Below are 23,836 nucleotides of genomic sequence, written 5' to 3'. Positions count from 1 at the left end.
CTGTTCGTCAATTCTGTGGACATTAAAGTTGGCGATACACAACCGTTGTTCCATGGCCCTAGGCCATATTGGCTGATGGGTTTGAATTTTGTATTCAAAGAAATGCAGGTCTTCAACAACAATTTGTTGCAGTGTCTCCTGGCTGATTCCATCTGTTGTATAGCTCCTCTGGTCGATTTCCTGAGGCTAGTTTGAAACACACCGCATGTCTTCTCTATGATATCAAGCGTTTTCACCCTTCCAGGACGACCGACATTGCCAACACTGTCATCACGAACGCTACTCGTTCTCTCAAACCTGCGAATCAAATTCTTAATTGTTAGTACACTGGACCGGTTGACTTCAGCTTGAAGTCCGTCACAAACTTCCTATGAGCCGCAGTTGCGCTGTTATTGCTCGGATAATAGGCCTTCAAAAGCACTATACTCTTAATACTCTCTGGCACGCTGTACTGTGACTTTTCACTTGTGAATGGCCAACAAATAACAAGGCGCATGCGCATACTAATGCGCATCATGACCAGTGGCCAACCGCGCAGATTGAACTTCCTAACGCAAACCGTTCAGAAGTTATGACGATTTTATTTCATGTAATTCAATAACTGTCACACTGTATGTTAATTTCTTACACGTTTATTGAATAATAATAAGAAGTTACAATAGATTTCTCTTCAGTTTTCTCAATCCCACAGTCATTACTAAAAATTAACACTTGTTCCTGGAATGTTTCCAGGTGCTCGTGTATTTTTACTGAAAGAGGTAGCTAACGCAAGCACGATTCATTAGACACGTTTTGCCTACAGAAGAAGAATTGTTTTTCAGATAAGCTGCAATCATCAGGAGTATTTTCAAATTCTTTGAAATCATGTTACAGCAAGTATAAGACAGATTTGCACTTCTTAGAACTGGGAGAATTCCTGCAGATCGCGAACATGTTCAGAAGAATTATTCTACTCCATGTTCATTGTAAATAGGTGTTATACCATCTGTTTATTTATTTCCTGTGTCCAGAACACCAAACATTGATATCTAGTATAAGTCAACTGTAATACAATTTACAGTTTAAATATTTTTTCCCGAGTAATCAGGTACACTGATGGCCTTATGATTTGCTAGCTGTAAATCTAGCGGGGTACTGCTTGTTCTGAACTTTGGGCAAGTCAGTTCCTCCTTCAGCTCCGGGATGGGGTTTGATGTGTCCTCCTTCCATAACTGAAGTCTTCGAAGGTGAGTTGTTTAGCTCTGACGTCGAAAGGAAGCTCTTCCTTGATCTAAGCCGCCTGGGCTGTTGTTGGTGCCCGCCTAGAGGCTGAAGATTATCTGTCATCTGTTTCTTCGTCTCCACCGCGGCAGTTACTTGCCGCTGTGTACTGGGGGGAGCAATTCCAGAGAGGGTAGATTTCGTACATCCTGATATTTTGCGGGATGACTCATTAATGAATAAAATGCAGCATATCAGCTGTCTTTATTTTAAACCCAAATTCCACCGGTTTCGGTCTTGGACCACCATCACGGATGAAGGGATAAAATGGTTTAAGCCGCCATATTGCGTTAGTCATTATTTAAAATGTGTAGTGTGTTTCATGGATATAAATATATACATAGGACTTTAGAAGCAAGCATCCAAAAACAAACTGTATACAGAGCAGGACTCATTTATGTCCGCCGGCCGAAGTGGCCGTGCGATTAAAGGCGCTGCAGTCTGGAACCGCAAGACCGCTACGGTCGCAGGTTCGAATCCTGCCTCGGGCATGGAAGTTTGTGATGTCCTTAGGTTAGTTAGGTTTAACTAGTTCTAAGTTCTAGGGGACTAATGACCTCAGCAGTTGAGTCCCATAGTGCTCAGAGCCATTTGAACCATTTTTTTTTTTTTCATTTATGTCCACATCAGTGTGTTTCACGTGGGCCGAATTCTACCACACAGACGCGACATATTCCACTGCTGAAACAATTGAGTGAAATGGCTATCGTTTCAAGCACTTTTAGGTAGGCACCTCAGTTTGTGTTAGTCAGTTTACGAATGATATTATCGCTAGCACTGACATTTTGCCTAGCACCCAAACAGTACCGTTCAAGTGACAGAATTCTATCCACTTCATGGCTGAGTATTTGGCAGGGTAGCAGTGCTCTAGCTCTTGACCTTCCCAACTCACGTGGAGTTTTCTTTTGGCTCCTTTGTTTCTTGTCTGGAAACTACAAACCTGCGTCTTTGTTGCGTTTGGTTTCAGGTGGGTGTGGTGATAGTAATTCCCTAATATTTGAAGGTCGCTGGTTAATTTCTCCTCGACTTCCTCGAATTTACTGCATTGGGCAGCTACAGCTATGTTGTCAGCGTATATAAATGGCCTCCCATCGGGATACATTGAACAGCAACAAAACTAGTATTCTGCCCTGAGTGAGAGACTACTTTTTTTTTTTTTTTGTTATTACACTCAAAGCGAGTTTTTACGCCCTCATTCCGCCAATCCTCTCTATAAGAAAGAGTACAAATATACTTACAGATGGTATAAGGATGTGGCAATCTCTTGTCCCACTGCTTAACTAAATAATCAATTAGGATGAGATATCGAATGCTCCTGCCGCGACACGTTGCAGTGGCAATGTGAATGAATTTCAATAAAAAGTTCTAATTTACTATCTCTTACTACCGCAACAATGCTAACTGTTCAAATAGTTCTTTGTAATTTGTTGCATGTATAGGCCTACGTTGACCAATTCACAGTGAAAAATTTTCACAAGTTTCCCTTATTTCTCGCTGGGCAGAAGGGGAGGTTTGCTTACCTCGTGTCTTCTAAAGTTGTCTCGATGTGTTCACTGGTTTTCTTCCCCGCGACCCGCATATGCTAACATGCGAACAATGAACAGTGAATAACAGAATGGCAGGTGGAAATAAATACTAAAAAAAATGGTTCTGAGCACTATGGGACTCAACTTCTGATGTCATTAGTCCCCTAGAACTTAGAACTAGTTAAACGTAACTAACCTAAGGACATCACACACATCTATGCCCGAGGCAGGATTCGAACCTGCGACCGTAGCGGTCTCGCGGTTCCAGACTGCAGCGCCTAGAACCGCACGGCTCCTTCGGCCGGCGGAAATAAATACATCAAAAAAAGTTTTCCATCACCTCGGTTCCGAGAGTTCCGGAACCTGTACAGAAAACAGGAATAGAGATCAACATAAACCTCATTTCCGCCCTTTTTATTGCTCATGAAAACCACACATTGGATGTTGTACCACCACACAGCGAGGACTTTTGCTGTACACAGTGGTACCTCTAATACCCAGTAGCACGTCCTCTTGTGTTGGTGCATGTCTGTATTGGTCGTGGCTTACTATCCACAAGTTCATCAAGGCAATGTTGGTCCAGATGGTCCCACTCCTAAACGGCGATTCGGAGTAGACCCCTTAGAGTGGTTGGTGGGTCACGTTGTCCTTAAACAATCCTTTTCAATCTATCCCAGGCATGTCGATAGGGTTCATGACTGGAGAACATACTGACCACTCTAGTCGAGCGATGTCGTTGTCCTGAAGGAAGTCATTCATAAGATGTGCACGATGTAGACGCGAATTGTCGTCCATGAAGACGAATGCCTCGCCAATATGCTGTCGATATGGTTGCACTATCGGTCGGAGGAAGGCATTCACGTATTGTACAGCCGTTACGGCGCCTTCCGTGACCACAAGGCGTGTACGTCAGCCCCACATAATGCCACCCCAAAACAGCAGGGAACCTCCACCTTACTACACTGGCTGGACACTGTGTCTAAGACGTTCAGCCTGACCGGGTTGCCTCCAAACACGTCTCCGACGATTGTCCGGTTGAAGCCATATGCGACACTCATCGGTGAAGAGAACGTGATGACTATATTGAGTGGTTCATTCGGCATGTTGTTGGGTCCATTTGTACCGCACTGCAGGGTGTCGTGATTGCAAAGATGGACTCGCCATGGACGTCCGAAGTGAAGTTACACATCATTCAGCCAGTTGCGCTCGGTTCGAGTCGTAACACGATGTCTTGTGGCTGCAGGAAAAGCATATGGTGTCGTTGTTGTCAGGGTTCCTCCAAGCCATAATCCGTAGGTACCTGTCATACTCTGCAATAGTAGCCCTTAGGTGGCCTGAGCGAGGAGTGTCATCGACAGTTCCTGTCTCTCTGTATCTCCTCCATGTCCGAACAAAATCGCTTTGGTTCACTCCGAGATGCCTGGACACTTCCCATGTTGAGAGCCCTTCCTGGCACAAAGTACCAATGCTGGCGCGAACGAACCGCGGTATTGACTGTCTAGGCATGGTTGAACTACAGACAATACGAGCCGTGTTGTTGGAATGACTGGAACTGATGGGCTGTCGGACCCCCTCCGTCTAAAGGGCGCTGCTCATGCATGGTTGTTTACATGCTTGGGCGGTTTTAGTGACATCTCTGAACAGTCAAAGGGACTGTGTCTGCGATACAATATTCACAGCGAATGTCTATCTTCAGGAGTTGTGGGAACCGGGTTGATACAAAACTTTTTTTGATGTTTGTATATCAACGCCATTTCCATGAAAGTCTCAAAATTGGGGAATGACAGATGATTTTTATTGCTCTCAATCTCAAAATCACTAAAATGAATATTGTTGTTACGGTAAATCACATGAGAGCCAGTCTAAAACCACTGTATTCGTCAAAGATCGCGGATTCTAACCATCACTTATCGAGCACCATCAAAGTTCACAAATTCTCTTCACACGCTTTTGATGACTGTACAGTTACGAACACAAACATTTCCAGAGCCTGTTTTGAACTTTCACTTAATTTGAATGACATAAAGTAATCCGTCTTAGCAACAGGCTGTCAGCACAAATACGGACGGGTTACTGACTAAAGAGCTAGCCGGATTCGCGTCTAACGTTCAGGGCGAGCTTGTGATTGGTCCGTTAAGCCGCCAATGATTAGTAACGGTAAATGAAATGTTAAACTATTCTTTGATCGTAAATATATAGTTACTGAAATCTTAATAAGAAAGCCGTAGTTGTGTCTAACATCATAAGTATAGTTGGAACTCTGTACAAACATTTGGACAGTAAATATAAATGAAGTTCTGGGTTTAGTGGAAAACCATGTAGTTGTCTGTACCAACGATAATCAGCCTTCATTACCTACTTCTCACTTTCGTATAAAAAGGCGGAATAATTTTGAGAATATTTTTACTGACGCTATACCAATTATGTATTCAGATTAGTTTAAAAAAGAAGTAGGGGGCTTTCAAATGTTTGGTAGAGTCATTTGACTAAAGGCACACCACATCTGCTGACTGCTGTAGGGGCAACTAACAATTAAAGTGTAAAACACATCTCATTTATTCTTCAGACTCAGTTGTGTACTTTTTAACAATATAATCTCCCTGGATCATCTTCAGATGTAAGTATTACCCTGATATGAGGTTCTGACACAGACAAAACGGGTTGTTGACACAAATACTTAGGTCTGAAGATTATGCAGGGTGGTCGAAACATGTTACGCAATTAAAAATGTACAACGGAGACTGGAGAATAAGTAAGAATTGTTATAAACGTTAATACAGTTGCTGACAGTCTCGAAACGATTGTGTGGGCTTTAGTAAAAATCAAATAAGGCAGAAGGAATAGATAACATTCCCTCGGATTCGAAAATCGTTAGCGGAAGTGGCAACAAAACGACTATTCACGTTGGCGTGTGAAAGGTATGAGACTGGCGGCATACCGGCAGACTTCCGGAGAAACATCGTCCTCAGAATTTCCAAGATCGCAAGAACTGTCGAGAGTGAGAATTATCGCAGAATCAGCTTAACAGGTGATGCATCCAAGTTGCTGAGAAGAATAATTCACAGAAGAATGGAAAAGAAAATTTAAGATCTGTTAGATGACTATCAGTTTGGCTTATTCTAAAGGCACCAGAGAGCAATTCAGAAGTTACGGTTGATAATGAAAGCAAGGCTGAAGAAAAATGAATACATGTTCATAAGATTTGTCGACCCGGAAAAACCTTAGACGATGTAAAATGGTGCAAGATCTTCGAAATATTGAGAAAAATAGGAGTAAGCCATAGGGACAGACGGGTAATATACTACATATTCAAGAAGCAAGGAAGAACAATAAGAATGGAAGACAAAAAACGAAGCGCACCGTTTGAAAAGGGTATGACACAGGGATGTAGTGTTTCTCCCCTATCGTTCAAGCTATAAGTCAAAGAAGCAAAGACTGAAATAAAAGAAAGGTTCAAGAGTGGGATTAAAATTCAAGGTGAAAGGCTATCGGTGTTAAGGTACGCTGATGATATTTCTATCCCCAATGAAAGTGAGGGAGAATTACAGGATCTGTTGAAGGAAATGAGTAGTCTAGTGGGTACAGAATATGGATTGAGAATAAATCGAAGAAAGACGAAAGTAAGGAGAAGTAGCTAAAGTGAGAACAGCAAGAGATTTAACATCTTAACTGGTGAATTTAAGGATTTCTGCTGCCTAGACGGCAAAATAACCAACGATGGACGGAGCAAGGGGGGTAAAAAGCAGACTAGCACTGGCAAAAAGTGCATTACTGGCCTACTACTACCAAACGTAGGCCATAATCTGAGGAAGAAGTTTATGAGAATGTACGTTTGGAGCACAGCCTTGCATAGAAGTGACACATGGACTGCGGGAAAACCGGAACAGAAGAGAATAGAAGAGTTTGAGATATGGTGCTACAAAAAGAGGCTGAATGTGAACTAGTGAGGTAAGAAACGAGAAAATTCTCTGGAGAATCGGCGAAGAAAGGAATATACGGAAAACACTGACAAGAAGGAACTGGATGATAGTACATCTGTTAGGACACCATGGTACCAGAGGGAGCTGTAGAGGGTAAAAACTGTAGAGGAAAATAGAGATTGGGATCATTCGTGGCGGGCCGCATCAGATCAGTTAGAAGACTGATGACACAAAAAAAAAAGCCAAGAACTCTGTGCTCAGCGGACTACCATCACTCATTTCGCCCGACATGCCAACATGATTTCACAGAGTGTGCACGCATCTATGAGCCGCGCTAGAATCTGCTAGCCGCAGCATGGTTGCGTACTGGTTCACCTAAACAGTCGTTTCACTCAACATAGAGGGGTGACCTTAGGTGACGTATCGACCCTAATGTCACCGTGATGTCACAAATTAACAGTACTTCTGCTCCCTAAGACGAAAGTCACGAGAGGGTTGGACACTCTTTAATCTGACTGCCATGATGTCTCCCATTCGGAATTGATCTGAGAGATCGTCGTTTTCCAGTCAAATGATTGCCACCTAGATTCGCCCACAATTACAATGCGTGTAAAGCTCATAACGTCCAACATTCTAATTGGGATAGTTATAAATATTATATGTATCTCCTTGAAGCTAAATAAATTAAAAAATAATATTTATTCAATAAAATGTATAAACATATGTACAAGATTATTAAAATGGACAGATCACGAGATGAAAAAATGATGATATGAAGCGCTGTTGGCGGACTGGACAGGAGGCACTTAGAAGCGGCGCCACAGACTTGGTGCTACCGCGGCCACAGCCTGAGGTTGACGCCGTTCATCGGCCTGAGGACGAGCTCGCCGATCAGCTGGAGGTCCTCCAGCCTGTCCACCGTCTCCACGCGGAAGTTGCGCAGCACGTACGACAGCACCGCCTTCTCCTCCAGGATGGCGAACTTCTGGCCTGTGGATTGCAACAGACACACAACATTTCACTACAGATTACAGTGTCGCTGCTGGCTGAACGAAACAATAATGCTCAGTTTCAGTCTTTCAAGACGTCAAATATATACTCAAATTTAAACTGTAGAAGCTCTTGAGAGTTACATAAAGCTGACACTCCTCTGGGAATTAGGCCTACTAACAGTCGATAAACCAGGAATTAGCAATAATTAATCATCCAAAATAAAGCTCACAGTCGGCTAAAACTGGTAACCGAATGAACACGGTGGCTAAATCTCATGATCGTCATCTTTACATAGAAGATCCTCATCCAACCATCATCATCTGAATCAAAGTTATTTCATCCTCCACTTGTCCTAGGTTTGACAGCTCTTTTAAAATCCTAGAATCACACATACTCTGCCTCACTTTCTGTACCTACCTACTCTCACCTGTATGCTGCACCAACACATAAAGCTCCCACATCTCCTCCTACAGCTACTACATAGTCATTTCTTCTATTTTTTGAGGAAACGTGAGTTTCCACGCCCTGTTATATCTCCGATGACCGAGTCCCCTGGCCTGCTGTCCGTGCTCTTTCAAATATCCCACGTTCAGTATCAGTATATTACTGAACCCACCATATGCTTTCCCAAAGCAACTTTGAACGCCTCCCTAGCCCAGGCCGTGAAATCATCAATGAAATGTCCTTAACAATCATAACCCAACCAAAAGGTTCCAGTCCAACTGTTCTCTACATTTTTTCAGTGCATTTTAACAACTACCGGAATAAAATTCAAAAACACAGTGAGACTGTTGCAGTTAAAAAACCTAAATCACATATCAGTAACACTTAATATTATATAATAACGTAAGGCATTCGATAATTAGTACTTGTTGGACCGAAATTGTATCATATAGACGTCCAGGCCCGTTCCTAGATTCACAGTGTCAGCAACCTTTTTCGTCCGCTGTTACTTTTAACCTTTTCGTTTCCTCTGTTACCCCTTTATTCTTTCGCTGTTCAACCTCCATGCCAAATATACCTTCAATTTATGTTAGACGGTTTCACTTAAATATTGACTGTGTACCTAATCTTCGAGCTTTAACCACTTTCATAACCGTCTTCCACAATTATCCCGGTTCCACTTTTCTGAAACATTCACTCTGTACAAATGTGACAGATAACAAGAACAGTCGGTGCGCACAAGGAACATTCAACTGCAGTGGAGAGTGATGGTGCAAAATGTAAGGTGGTAGTACGAATGTATCATCACATAAATGGGCTTAACAGCTGAGATGAGTTAAATGTGCTTATGAGATCTCTATCAAACGTATTCAGGAGGAGTAACTTTTAAATTGCCGTCGAACAGTCTAGATCAACCCAAGTTTCCTGTAGGCTGTACATCACTAAGGTAACTGTCCAGGTATTTTTTTTTAAAAAAACCGACCCACAGTTGATTTATTCTCTATCTTCGTCCAATAGAAACTAAAACTCCAACTCTGAAGACATCTACGTCAACGTACTATTAATCTGTAAGCTTTCTTCTTCAGACGCGTACAAGAATGGAAGCTCTCGGCATGTCGTCACAAGGCATATAAACATGAACGAAAAAAATAAAAAAGTAAAAAGATATAACGTGAACTAATTATTCTGTTTTTTTCATCCTGAGAAACAGTTATTTTTAACAAAAAGAAATTAAAAGAACTGTACAGGGATTCGTGACTGTATCTTTGCATGTATTACGCAGCTAAGTATCAGTCAAGTCCTTTTCTACTTGGCCTCCAAAATTCACGGATTCCCGTTCTTCATAGGCGTACCTCTTATTAACGTTCTTGTCCGTGGCCAAGTCCCCAGCTTCTGACATATTTTATTCCCATCCATTAGTATCACACTGCTGCACCACACGTTCTTTTCACTGGACATGTGTCTTAATTGCTAACCATGTCCATTATTGTGGTTAGGCAACACACTATCCAAAACAACACTCCATTGGTGAACATCTTTTTCCATTTCCTTTCTCAGTGTGTAAACTTGTGCTTCATATGCCACAGGGATTTTCTCAAAACTCTTGCACATTGCCATTCTTTGCAAATTAAGATATTGTCATTTTATAATTCAAGATGTAGCAGCTTAATTACTATTTTATCTTTCCCTATTTTATTCAGTATATCTTGAACATTTCTTCCATTCGTTATCAGTTAGTTGCCGCAGTACGTATGTAAGTTTATAGTTTTAATGAATCCCTTCTCGATTTTTAAATCATGCCCTCCAACTCCTATGACCATTATTTGCGTTGTTTTCCTACATTTATTTCCATTTATCTCCATACGTCATCGATTGTGTGCCTCCACTAAGTTTCTAAAGACGTAATACGTTTGCTATCCTCGGCCACAAACAACCTTGTAGTCGCCATTTCCTCTTCGCAGAAGATTAACTTGACAGTTCTCCCTCCAGTTTGCAACCGCCTTATATGTTTATAGGGATATGTGTATGGGGTTATTCATAAGAACCTACGTAGCTTCAGAAGACGACTCCACGGAAACTACATGACATACTGTAAACAGATGGATATGGATACCAGTACTTACAGCACCTCTCCACGTTTTAACTCACGTCACAGGTGATCAGTAAGGGCGCCGTTTGTGAAGAGGCAAATACCAATACCTGCGTGAAGTTCATTGAAGTCCTTATTGCTGCCTGGGAACGCGAAGCCCAAGGTTCATACCTCACATTATTGTTGATTCTACATGTTGATTTTATTTTGTTGAAATAATTCCCTGCCAGTGACCAATTGGAGATGAAAATTGTAAATTTTTGTGCAAATTTATAGCTGGTCCGTTAACACTCATTTCCGATCCATTCTTGCTTGTGTTGTATGTGTTCTACAAAAAACAAAATAAAAAAGTCTTTTTGCTACCAACACATTCGTCCTGTTTGTCAAGCAGGGTGCCCATTCTATCAGAAAACGTATCATCTTTTTTGCATGTGTCTTTTGTTTCTTACACACCAATTATCAAAATTTTATTGACATGTAGTTCAAGATCAAGTGTTATCAGCTTTTTATCGACAAGCACCCGACTACAAACTCGCTTCACACTCTTCATCTGCGTTAAGAGCGTTTGCTCTGTTATCTTTGCTGACTGTCCTAAAAAAAGTATGTATAATTTCCTTTCTTTCCATATCCATTTCCCTTTCGCTTTATATCACTCAAAGCTAAGTCTTTTACTGTCTTGAATATTTCGTGATACTTTGTATTCAGACCTTGTACGTCCCAATATCCAAAAATCCTTTTCCCTTGCATTATTCGTCGTCGTGGTTTATTCACCTGTTTTCGTGAATTCTCACTGGTCTTTCATCGAGGGTGGGCTACAGGCCCATCGATTAAACCCTCAATCTGAATTTGTATTCATGGGTAACTCCCCGAAGAAGGTAGGCTTCACCAAGCCAATAAAGACTCCACATTCATAAGTCGCTTGAAGAATTTGAAGAAGGAAACTAGAAGGACGCCCTGAGCCTTTGAATACGGTAAAGGCATCGAGGTCGGGGGAGAACGAGAGGAAGTCAGGGGAGACAGATAGGCAAAAATAAAAACACTGGATCCATCTCAAGCTAAGTGGAAGAATATGCCGAATCCAGCTACGGGACCAAAGGGTGGCCACTTCGTCTGTCTTAAAGGTGGCAGACGTCTGTGTCCTTTTTGGTCAAAGAGTCCTTATTCGCCATATTCTGACCACCCCTCTTCAGGGTAAGTTACGTGAGACGTAGCATATCTTTAATTTTGGGAACTGTTTCAGAAATCGAAACATTTTCTGAAAATTATGGTATGCAGAGGGACACATAAATTAGTTGCATTATTAACTTTTCTATGAAACGAAGTGTAGGAGCAAGTATAGTTTTATTAAGTAGAATAATATTTTAAATAGCAGTTGTAAAGACGACTGCATTGATGCAACGACTGTTTACCACTGTCGTTGAAAATTTACGCTCAAATACCCGATAAATATGCTAAAATTGAAAGACATAGCAACCACAGTGGCTACTGTGAAGTAAACAGAGCCAAGCGACTGTCTCACACAAAGTTCCGTCGCTAGATGCAGCAAGAAGATACGTCTACGTTCCCGATACGGGACGCATTTACTCTTGGCCCTGCATTATACGAAATGGAGGGTCGGATACGATTTTTCCAAATGGAACTATATGCTAACTTCTAATGTTCCAAAGCCTATTTTGGTACACTAGAAGTTACCGCATAGTTAAATTTACAAAAATCGTAGCTGACGCTGTGTCTATACAATGTCAAGTAGGATCAAGATGAGATATGTTTATAACGACGAAGCGTGGCAAGAAAGCCGAAATTGGCGGATTATACACTGTAATCGTCAATTCCGGCCGGGTTGCACTGCAGTCGTAGCGTATTCTCGAATATGTTTCGAAAAACCACCACTAACAAGCGATATAACATTATACTCTTACTAGTAATAACTTTCGATTCCCGTTCAAAAAACTACACTGTTTCATTAAAGAAACCGTACTTCTTTCGGTACTTAGTTTGATACAAGAGTTAAGACAATTAATCATGCAGAAAATTACGTACCCTTCCGGGTACTATCATTTGCTCAAAACTTCGTTTCGATATTTTGGCCAGTTGACCAAATATAAGAGTATTATGTCTTACTGACACATTCGTTACATGTAGTTGATTCTTCCATCCGCCACTTGTAGGTACGCGACTCCTAGAGGGCAGAATCTTCCGAAAATACCCAATGTTCTATTTCATCTTCAGCAGGGAGGATGATTGCTACATCAAAATCTCTGACTACCATGTTGCTTTAGAAGAAGGTGAATACACGGCGGAATAAGAATACCAATAATCTAGCTAGTGTTAATTCTATAATCACCTCTCAAAAACTATTCACAACTGCATTTTTCAAGTGAGGTATGGAATTTTTTAAAATTATGTCATTGTACCATGCTGCCATGGCAAAATTCCAGGTGGGTTACGGTAAGAACAGTGTAACCTGGAAACTCTACTGCTGCAATTTGTTTGTTGGTGGTGTCCAGCTGATATGTGACTAGTCACCTAAGCATGTAATAGAAGTTTGTATGTTTTTCATTTTTTATTCTTTGGTTATGGCGCATTATTGTGCTGCGTCATTATTTACGTCCTCACTAATTTAAAATTTATCTGTCTTTCTTGATGTAAAATTCGTCTCAGGTCTTATCTTATGTGAGCCTCGATTAGTGGCCCAACACTTAATGTATCCCTTTAGTGATACTGCTGCTAGCTATTAATTGGCGTAGTAGTTTTTGACAGTGTGGAATGTAAGGTTTTTCTACCTTCCATTTCTTTCAGTAGCGAATGCTTTTAAATAGGAGTGGCATGTGTATGTTCCTTTAGCTGATGACTGTGACGTGTTGTTCCACATCGCCATAAGGGTCCTCACTAAACTAAAAACCTGCGTGCCACTCGTGGAAAGGGAAAATTTTCATTATGTTTTACGGTTTCTACATAAATTTTATGCTACCAGCTTCCACTCAGTTTTACTACAGTTGTGTACCGCCCAGTTCAATATGATACTTTACCACTCACAATGCACTTTTAACGTTTCCAAACTTACTTTCTAGGTAATGTTTTTTATTATTATTTTAAAAGTAAATCATTAATTCAAATTGTGAACGGCCGGGCTAGTCGCCCCGCGTTCTTCTTCCCGTCAACAGATGGTGGTGTTTTTGCCACTTTGGTTTACCAGTTTGCTCTCCGCTATACTCGTTCATCGCGGCGTTCGAGGTCACATCACGAAGTATAAGTGTCCTGGTATTCATTGCATATTTATTTATCCAGGCAGTCATCCGTAGCGCTGTCTGGTGTCACTTTTTATATGAACTTTTTTGCTTTTTTATGTGTCTTACTGCATGGGTACTATTTTCAGTATAGCACCTGATAATGGGCGTATAAGAAGGATCGTGTTCAAAATGATACGCTACTGGCCATTAAAAATGCTACACCAAGAAGAAATGCAGATGATAAACGGGTATTCATTGGACAAATATATTATACTAGAACTGAATGTGATTACATTTTTCACACAATTTGGGTGCATAGATCCTAAGAAATCAGTACCCAGAACAACCACCTCTGGCCGTAACAACGGACTTGATACGCCTGGACATTAAGTCAAACAGAGCTTGGATGGCGTGTACAGGTACATCTGCCCATGCAGCTTCAACACGATACCACAGTTCATCAAGAGTAGTGACTGGCGTATTGTGACGAGCCAGTTGCTCGGCCACCATTGACCAGACGATTTCAATTGGTGAGCGATCTGGAGAATGTGCTGGCCAGGGCAGCAGTCGAACATTTTCTGTATCCAGAAAGGCCCGTACAGGACCTGCAACATGCGGTCGTGCATTATCTGTTGAAATGTAGGGTTTCGCAGGGATCGAATGAAGGGTAGAGTCACGGGTCGTAACACATCTTAAATGTAACGTCCACTGTTCGAAGTGCCGTCAGTGCGAACAAGAGGTGACCGAGACGTGTAACCAATGGCTCCCCACACCATCACGCCGGGTGATGCGCCAGTATGGCGATGACGAATACACGATTCCAATGTGCGTTCACCGCGATGTCGCCAAACACGGATGCGACCATCACGATGCTGTAAACAGAACCCCGATCATCCGAAAAAATGACGATTTGCCATTCGTGCACCCAGGTTCGTCGTTGAGTACACCATCGCAGGGGCTTTTGTCTGGTAACCGCTGGCATGGTCTCAGAGCTGATAGTCCATGCTGCTGCAAACGTCGTCGAACTGTTCGTGCAGATGGTTGTTGTCTTGCAAACTTCCCCATTTGTTGACTCAGGGATCGACACGTGGCTGCACGATCCGTTACAGCCATGCGGATAAGATGCCTGTCATCTCGACTGCTAGCGATACGAGGCCGTTGGGATCCAGCACGGCGTTCCGTATTACCCTCCTGAACCCACGGATTCCATATTCTGCTAACAGTCATTGGATCTCGACCAACGCGAGGAGCAATGTCGGGATACGATAAAGCGCAATCGCGATAGGCTACAATCCGACCTTTGATAGTACGCATTTCTCCTCCTCACACGAGGCATCACAACAACATTTCACCAGGCAACACTGGTCAACTGCTGTTTGTGTAAGAGAAATCGGTTGGAGACTTTCCTCATGACAGCACGTTGTAGGTGTCGCCACCGGCGCCAACTTTTTGTGAAAGCTCTGAAAAACTAATCATTTGCATATCACAGCATCTTCTTCCTGTCGATTAAATTTCGCGTCTGTAGCACGTCATCTTCGTGGTGTAGCAATTTTAATGGCCAGTAGTGTAGAACCTTACAACTGTGGCGATATTTTCAGCGTCCGGTAACTTCAATAAGATTTAGATTATGGTCAGCTATTTACAAAAAGTAATTACTGACAGACGATTGTACAATGCTAGCATAGCTGACGGAAACTTACCTATACAGTTTCGAGGCCCAGCGCTGAAGGGCACGTAGGCGTAAGGGTGTCTGCCCTGCACCCTCTCCGGCAGGAAGTTGTCCGGGTCGAAGCGCTCCGGGTTCGGCCAGTGGTCGGGGTCACGGTGGGTCTGCCGGATGTTGAGTGACACCGTGCAGCCCTCAGGAATTTTGTAGGCACCTGCGAGGCCAGCAAAGTGCGTAAGGTACAACATTTACTCGGAACTACGGTCTGCGCAGCATCGGCATAATGCTTAAATCCAGTAGACAAGAGTAACTGCCGAACACTGGTAAATATTTTTGACTCCTAAAAAAAATGAAAGCAACTGTGAACGAGACAGATCAATACCATCACCTTACGCATAATATAATAACTGTGAGAAAGGCAGCTACTGCGCTAATGTACGGTTATTTGTCTTATAGAAAACAGAATTCCCGCTGTTTTGGCCCTGTTTCATGGTTCTAAGCAGGTTATATTCTAAAAATTTATTGTTATGTTCAGGTTGTTGATCCTTAAATTGTTTATATGTAGAAGATAAGAAACTAGCAAGTAGTCAAATTTTCTTGAACACTTCCAGAGTTCCCCGGTTGAGAGACCGATCAGATGTGCTTGGAAACCAACTGTAATGGTAATAATGGTACGAGTACAAAGAAGGTAGTATGGTATACGTGCCAATATCAACCTCCTTCGTCAGGTGGCGACTAACGGCTGGAACACTCGGATAGAGCCTAAGGGCTTCCTTGATGACCATTTCGAGGTACTTCATGTTGTTCAGGTCATGCGTGGTTGGACGTCTCTTAGGCTCGTCTCGAAAAATGTCTTCCTGCTCAGCGAAGACTTTTTCCTGCAGGTAGCGAACAGCATTAGTGAGATATATTCCGGAGAGAAACACAGTCTACACTCAGTATTTGTCTGTCTCTCACACACACTCAAACACACAAATACACTCACATACATTCACACACACACACACACACACACACACAAACACGCACACACACACACATAAGCACACACAAGAGCGGGCTTGCGCACGCACAGATATACATACACACACATATTTACACAAACTGTTCTCGATCTTTTGTTCTGGATTTATTATCCCAGCAATTGAACTATGGTATCTACTTTAGCCTCCATCGTTCCGGTTCCTTTCAATTTCCCAATTACTCGTTGCTCCAGTTTGGTTGAAAACCCACCACATTTCTACAGTGAAACACCCTATTCCGATAATTTTGAAATGAAACGTACATGAAAGGACAGGAAAAGATTTTAACTCACCTGTATGTCAGGATGGTGTCCAAGCAGTACCAGAACCCACGACATGGCAACAGACGTCGTGTCGTGACCCTTGAGAACACAGAGAGAAACGCAAATGAATCAAAATGGCTGATTTGCAATTAGAGCACAAATAGTGAGATGTTTGCGAAGTTGTGAAATAGTTTACAAAAAAACAGAAATGTAAAACATGTCGCTGCAGCTCGCAAGCATATAGGCTGAAATATGTTATTATTTCTTAACTCATCTATTTGAAATATTTGTAAGAGACATGAAAATACATCTTTTGTACAAGACATGAAATATTCAGTACCGGCTGTTAAAACCTAATATCATACGACTCAAACATTACAATTCGGTGTAATAAGGAATCTACCGCGAAAGATATTGTAAACTAATTTCATGGAGTGAAATGGCGCAGTGATTAATACATTAGGCATTCCATGCTTCCCCTTTTCCTTAATCGTCATCCTTGTGACTGGTTTGACTACTATTTGCCGTCTAGTGGCAGGCATTTCGTGTCATTGTTCTTATATATGGAAGTTAACGTTTCCCATATTGCACTATTATTACCTATTCAACGGAAATCTAGCTCAGTATTCCTTTCAAAGGATACGGCCGATTTCCTGATCCACCCATTGTTCAATCCGACCTTGTGCTCTGCCTCTAATGAGCTTTTCGTTGGCTAGTTATTAAATGCTTAAAATAAATGCTTAGTGATTTTCTGTTAAACTGCTACCCCGCATTTTCGGAATACCTTACAGTATTCAATACTCCAAAGAAAAAGGCGTGGAATGAATGATAAACATTGTAACTGAATGACGAAAACTAGGTGAGACTACCCAGAAAGTTCATTCAATGTATTCGCATTTACGAATATGGATAACTATCAACTCAACAATGAAAATCTGAGCAGAACCGGGACGCGTGCGGTCGCCTTACCATTTTTAACGGGTTAAATAAACAAGACATCTTTATTTGTACAAGCATAAATACAACAGAAAGGCCTCCCTTTCGGTGGAAATGATTTGGCTACCCGAGCACGACTCACCGGCAGACCCAAACTTCGGTATGCCGTCAGCCATGTGTCTACAGCCAGTACTCGTACCTCCATTCTGTATATTTCCGTATAGGGAAGACATTTTACTTGGAAGTCGCTTGCCCCATGTCGGCCGATGTATATATCCGTACAGGGAAGACATTTTACTTGAAAGTCGCTTGCCTGGTGTCGGTGGATAAATACGATATTGCAGTGCCTGTGTTATTCATAATTACGACGCAAGGTTCTTTTGCACAAGTATGCATGCGTTCCTGTACTGCATCATACATCATGGATGTACGAATACAGGTTTTAAACACAATTCTGATGACATACGGAAGTTTATGTCTGGTTGTGACTCGTGCTTGGGTAGCCAAATGGTAAGGCGACCGTTCGTGGTGAGCGGGAAATACGGGTTCGACTTCGGCCCCACACACATTTTCAGCGTCGTCATTCCATTAGACAGCTGATGATTATCCATATCCTCAATTGCGAGTACATGTAATGTATTTCATAACGGTTGTAACTGTCTCAGTGCCAACTCCTGCGGACATGCATGTGTGCACCGTAATTCTGAATAACACAGGCATTGCAATATCGTATATATCCAGAAAGTTTTCGTCTACTCGGTGATGACAGTTTCACCCGAAGAACCGTACTGTGGACCTTGCATATAAAGAAGTTCAGCCTCTTTAACTCATCGTTATGTTTCCACTTCTGAGATGAACAATAATTTGTTACTTTTCCTTTATGTCGTTCATTAATTTCTTAGTCTTAACATCCCTGACTAACAAATTTCATCAACAGTGGTATTCATTTTGCGGATGATTAAGGAATTGTACACGTAGATCGGTAGCTTAAAGGATAAGTGTTAGACTTTTCAAGCAAACGCCCAATATCCAATCCAAAGCATGCGCAAGAGTTCTTACTCACAATTATCTCTTCTTTCATCTCTGACAACTAACTACTAATGTGAAAATCACTGAAATGTACCATGGTTCGGTGTCCACACACAACTGTAGGCCCCTATAACCGGATAAGGCGGTTCATGTATGAAGGGGCGATAACGACGCACCACTTAGTACCTTGACTAGTAAAAAACACTGTGATGTTCAACCCACCTTGCAGTTGTGGACAATTTTATTGCGTTGTTAGTCTGTCATCTAGCAAGCAGTTCCATCGACAACGATAAGAGTGTTAGCTTCACGCTACACTTTGCTGCTCATAAATTTAAAAAAAGTTAAAATTCAAGTTTGTTAGCGAGAAACAGTAGTATCTGTTCCGAGCGGTCTTAGGCGCTGCAGTCATGGACTGTGCGGCTGATCCCGGCCGAGGTTCGAGTCCTCCCTCGGGCATGGGTGTGTGTGCTTGTCCATAGGATAATTTAGGTTAAGTAGTGTGTAAGCTTAGGGACTGATGACCTTAGCAGTTAAGTCCCATAAGATTAAAAAAAGTACTAATTTATATCACCCTCTTCTATAATTGTATTTGGTTCCCTGTTTTCCTAGACGATTTTCGCTTTTTCGTGGACACGCTGAAGAAAAAATGCTGCGCCAGGTGGTCAGCGTGTGATTCTTCAATTCAGTTCAAGATAAAAGTATATCTAGCAAAACCTAGCCGAGCCAGTGGGTTGAATAGAAATGCGATTTAAAAACCAAGGCTCTGACAACGATGTAACTGCATGCAATGTGGCCAGGAACAGGTGGCATGAACTCAGTACTGTACTGATGCTGTCTCATTAGCTCAGTGAGACGACGCAATACCGGGGGTATGAATATGGAGACTCACCGCTGTTTGAGCCACGTCCGCGTCAAACTTATTTTCTGCAGTTAAAGCATCAAACTTTATCCAATTTACACCTCCATAACGCGGTATCTTGCGTATTTCTTCCTCTTACTGTTACTTTTATTTGAACGTAAAGACATAACATGATCTTCATACAGACGTAAACGACCACTTTGTTTCGTCCAGGTAGCAAATACAGTCAATAGAAAATAATAGTGGATACAGTAACGTTTTCTCTATACTGTGAGGTATAAAAAACACAATAGGTATTCTACACTAGATTGTACATTATGCTACGCACAATAATTTCATTCTGTACATTTGACATCCAGGCTTATCTTCACAGCGTCGGTATATAAACGTATGAGAAACATTCACTTAAGAGAAGATATTCAAAGCGACCGCCTTGCATTTGCAAACACTTCGCCACTCTAGGAATTATACTTTCCTGGACACTACACAACACACTGGCGGCCACCATTGCCGAAGAGGCATGCTTGCGAGATATTAGGGTGAGTACACCCATGGGTGGAATACCATAAAATTCTTCGGCTAAGTGTCCCCATAAATAAAACTCTAGTGTATTAAAGGCTGCGGGACGTGGATGACAGAAACAGGACCTCCACGATCAATCCATTTCCATAGTATCGCTCCATTTAAATCGTTACACATATTCATTCCAAGATGTGGTGGCGCACCATCATGCTGAAACCACAGCTGTCGCCGAACACCAAGTGGAACGTTTCCTAGCGCATCAGCCAAAGTACTGCAAAGGAACGTATGATACAGGGGTGCATTCAACTTGTTTGGCAATAGGTAAGGGTCCAAAAGGTCTTCTGTCACGATTCCAGTCCAAGGGTTTATCCAAAATGGTGCCCGAAAGCCACTTCACGGCTGACATGTGGGTTAGGTTCCGGCCAGTAATGGCTGTTGTGGAGCTAGAAAATACCTTCGCGAGTGAAGCTAGAGTCGTCATTCTATATCAAGCTATTTATAAAAAGTTCATTGTGTTTCACTTGGTGCAAAAGTAATTGACAAAACTGTACTCTTGGAATGCGGTCTTCTGCTATGTGGTGTTGGGTCAAAGTGTAGTGGTATGGATCCCTTTCTTCACCGTGCAATACCTCAACAACCAGTTTTTGAAATGTCCGGAATTGCCTTGCAATATCAAGGTTAGTCCACCGAGGTGACTAGTGAACGATTTCAAGAATTGCGTCCTCTGTTTGAGTGATACATCTAGTCATTGACGACCTCTGTCCATTATCTGTGGACGAAGATTACCGGTTTCCCGAAAGCGTTGCTCCAGGAGACGAAAAACATTCTTATTACATTCCATTGTGGCAGGGTGCTACAACAATCAGTTTCAAATTATTCCAGAATAAAAGCAGCCTTGGATGTGAAATTATTTAATATCAGTGACGCGTTTAACCCTTTGGGGATCATCAGACTGCATAACAGTCGCTAGATACGTAACCCATTCGTGATAAAGCCATATAAAATGGAAAATGGACGTAGCAGCTACTGCTGATGATGCCCATAACGGTGAGACGCGTCGTTAATATTAAATAATTTTGGAACCAAGACTGCTTTTCCTGTGGAAAGACAGCCTGATCGAGATGGCGCCTTTGAGGATACCATATAGCAAACGCACGAGCACCAACAGTAGCATCTTGGTTATCGGATGCACCCAGCATAAAAAGCATGTCGACCTGTTCATTGTTTGTGTTCTCCTTCGCGAAGCCGCCTTAAATGCTCTTGACGTGACGAGTTACGGCTCTACACTGTGCGGTTAGTAGTCACATGAATGCAGTTTAATAGATACTGCTGTCACGTGATAGGTTGTTGTCACGTGACAAAATGCTGTTCTGCTTATAAAAGACGAGACGTAGAGAATGGCGGTTACAGGTCTGATGTCGCAGTTATCTGTTTAGTGAGCTACGACAGCTCGTACGTTATTCAGGGGTGATACACATTCCTCTTTACATTCTTATGCGCTGCACGATGTAACAGTGTTGCTAGCTCCTCCTTTTCATACATGTGTTTTCAAAATGCACCCTAACCGAATTTGCTAGATAAATTTTTGTCTTGAATCTGCATGAGGAACTGAATGTCGACCTCGAAGTGCGGTATTTTTTCGTCGCCCTATATGTATACTACTGACATGATAGCTGTAAGGACTATTTTTAAAAATAAATTTTATTAGTTCAAATGGCTCTGAGCACTATGCGACTTAACTTCCGAGGTCATCAGTCACCAAGAACTTAGAACTAATTAAACCTAACTAACCTAAGGACGTCACACACATCCATGCCCGAGGCAGGATTCGAACCTGCGACCGGAGCGGTGGCTCGGCTCCAGACTGTAGCGCCTAGAACCGCACGGCCACTCCGGCCGGCAGAAATGTTATTAAGTATAATTACTCTCCATTACAGAGTCAAATCATATCTTAATTGGCAGACTGTCAGCTCAGAACTGAATTGAGGCATGTCAGTGGTCTGTCATAATACTGCACACACTCAATTTGATACTCGCACAAATTAAACATTTAAGCACAATGATTAAGAAAACTAATTATTTGGAGAACTGATGCAATGTTTTGTTACACTAAGAATGGCAAAAACCGCATAGCGATCAGGGAAGACAGAGTGGAGATATTTGAGTTTAAGATCAGCGGACCAATCATAATTTACGCATAGGACTATCTGATGTCGCTGCCAGCAAGAACTGGGTGCCATTGTTAGGGGGACGTGGCTCGTTGGTTGAACCGGATGGACGAGTGCCATGTGTCACTCTGTCATTATTGCGCAATAAGCTTTTCTTGTGCACACATTGTGCTAGAAAAGTTGTCTAAGTAAAATCACACAGGCAGTGAACTTAAAGACTGTTTTTCAGTACATTTCCGCTGGTGTCAAACTGCCGAGATTTAGAGGCAAGTAGCTAATGGGCAAACCTTATGACGTACGCTACGCAGCACTCCCGAACGTGAAGGTAGGTTGAGTGCTGACGACTCTTTGGGGATGAGTAGAACTTCGTGCAATTTAATGGCTTGGAGAATATCTAATTAATTATTTCCGGCTTTTCAGACTATCCTGGAGAGGTGTCATAAGTTCCAGGCAGCAAACAGCATCAATTGCATCTCCCCAACTTAGATTAGCTGCTTTGCACCATTTATAAAGTGCAAAGTCTTACCTATTTGACGTTCCGTGGGTGTCCTTTGTGGCACTGGTGCGGCGCACTCGCGTTTGAACACGCTCTGTGAACTCTGGAAAGTGCCATCTTTGATTTGGTTCCGATGTAATTGCGAATGTACAACCACTTATTTTGAGGACGCTGGGCCTCCGTAATACAGATAACTTCTGATAGAATTAGTTTCTGTTAATTAGTAGTGGTAGCATTAAAATCTCACGAGATGGTACTGTTTCCAGGTTTCTCTTCTTGCCAGAATGCTTTACGTATCTTCCGTACCGGCAAGTCAGAGTCAAGCAACAACGAATTTGATGAAGATGGCTTCTAGAAAGAAACTGAACTTTTCTACGGAAAACAGTGAAGACACAGACGCTAATTCTCACTCTGAATATTTACCACGTTCTGAGGACGAATTAACATGAGAAAATGAAATTCAGGTAAGTATGGCTTGGCATATATTGTTCTCATAGTTCATCATGTGTATTTGCTGGCTGGACAAAATGTGGATTTCTGTTTGCCAGACACGTTTTTGATACTTATTTACTTGTCTTTATGAAATGATTACAGAATACATTACTTCATATCCTTCTGTAATTTTATGTTATGTACAGCACAATATGCCAAAAGTACAATCGTTGCTTGGCACTTTCTTGATCTAAAGATTCGAAATCTATATTCATGAAAAATATAACAGGTATTCTGAATAGTATAAACATCTGTATTATTAGATTGTTATTATGAGGTGTTCACGAGCTGCATTCAAGTTCTAAGGCCTCCGATTTTTTTTCTAATTAACTACTCACCCGAAATCGATGAAACTGGCGTTACTTCTCGACGTAATCGCCCTGCAGACGTACACATTTTTCACAACGCTGACGCCATGATTCCATGGCAGCGGCGAAGGCTTCTTTAGGAGTCTGTTTTGACCACTGGAAAATCGCTGAGGCAATATCAGCACGGTTGGTGAATGTACGGCCACGGAGAGTGTCTTCCATTGTTGGAAAAAGCCAAAAGTCACTAGGAGCCAGGTCAGGTGAGTAGGGAGCATGAGGAATCACTTCAAAGTTGTTATCACGAAGAAACTGTTGTGTAACGTTAGCTCGATGTGCGGGTGCGTTGCCTTGGTGAAACAGCACACACACGGCCCTTCCCGGACGTTTTTGTTGCAGTGAAGGAAGGAATTTGTTCTTCAAAACATTTTCGTAGGATGCACCTGTTACTGTAGTGCCCTTTGGAACGCAATGGGTAAGGATTACGCCCTCGCTGTCCCAGAACATGGACACCATCATTTTTTAAGCACTGGCAGTTACCCGAAATTTTTTTGGTGGCGGTAAATTTGTGTGCTTCCATTGAGCTGACTGGCGCTTTGTTTCTGGATTGAAAAAT

The 23,836-nt window shown here is 42.1% G+C and overlaps 1 protein-coding gene across 1 annotated transcript in view; it reads right to left on the bottom strand.

Annotated features, from left to right (window-relative positions):
* Window positions 1–7,386: 7,386 nt before the first annotated feature.
* The window catches only part of LOC124622007 (cytochrome P450 4C1-like), a 47,742-nt gene continuing 31,292 nt past the window's right edge, over window positions 7,387–23,836 (bottom strand). The window contains exons 9-12 of the mRNA XM_047147558.1: window positions 16,444–16,512; window positions 15,835–16,006; window positions 15,163–15,342; window positions 7,387–7,696 (exon numbers count right to left, since the gene is read on the bottom strand). Coding sequence (XP_047003514.1) covers window positions 7,539–7,696; window positions 15,163–15,342; window positions 15,835–16,006; window positions 16,444–16,512 — 579 coding nt within the window. The 3' untranslated portion in view covers window positions 7,387–7,538. The remainder of the gene's footprint in view (window positions 7,697–15,162; window positions 15,343–15,834; window positions 16,007–16,443; window positions 16,513–23,836) is intronic.

This window comes from Schistocerca americana, chromosome 7 (genome assembly GCF_021461395.2).
Source record: "Schistocerca americana isolate TAMUIC-IGC-003095 chromosome 7, iqSchAmer2.1, whole genome shotgun sequence".
Lineage (NCBI taxonomy): Eukaryota > Metazoa > Arthropoda > Insecta > Orthoptera > Acrididae > Schistocerca > Schistocerca americana.
Note: the sequence above shows the minus strand (reverse complement) of the source record. Positions and strands in the feature narration are given on the sequence as shown.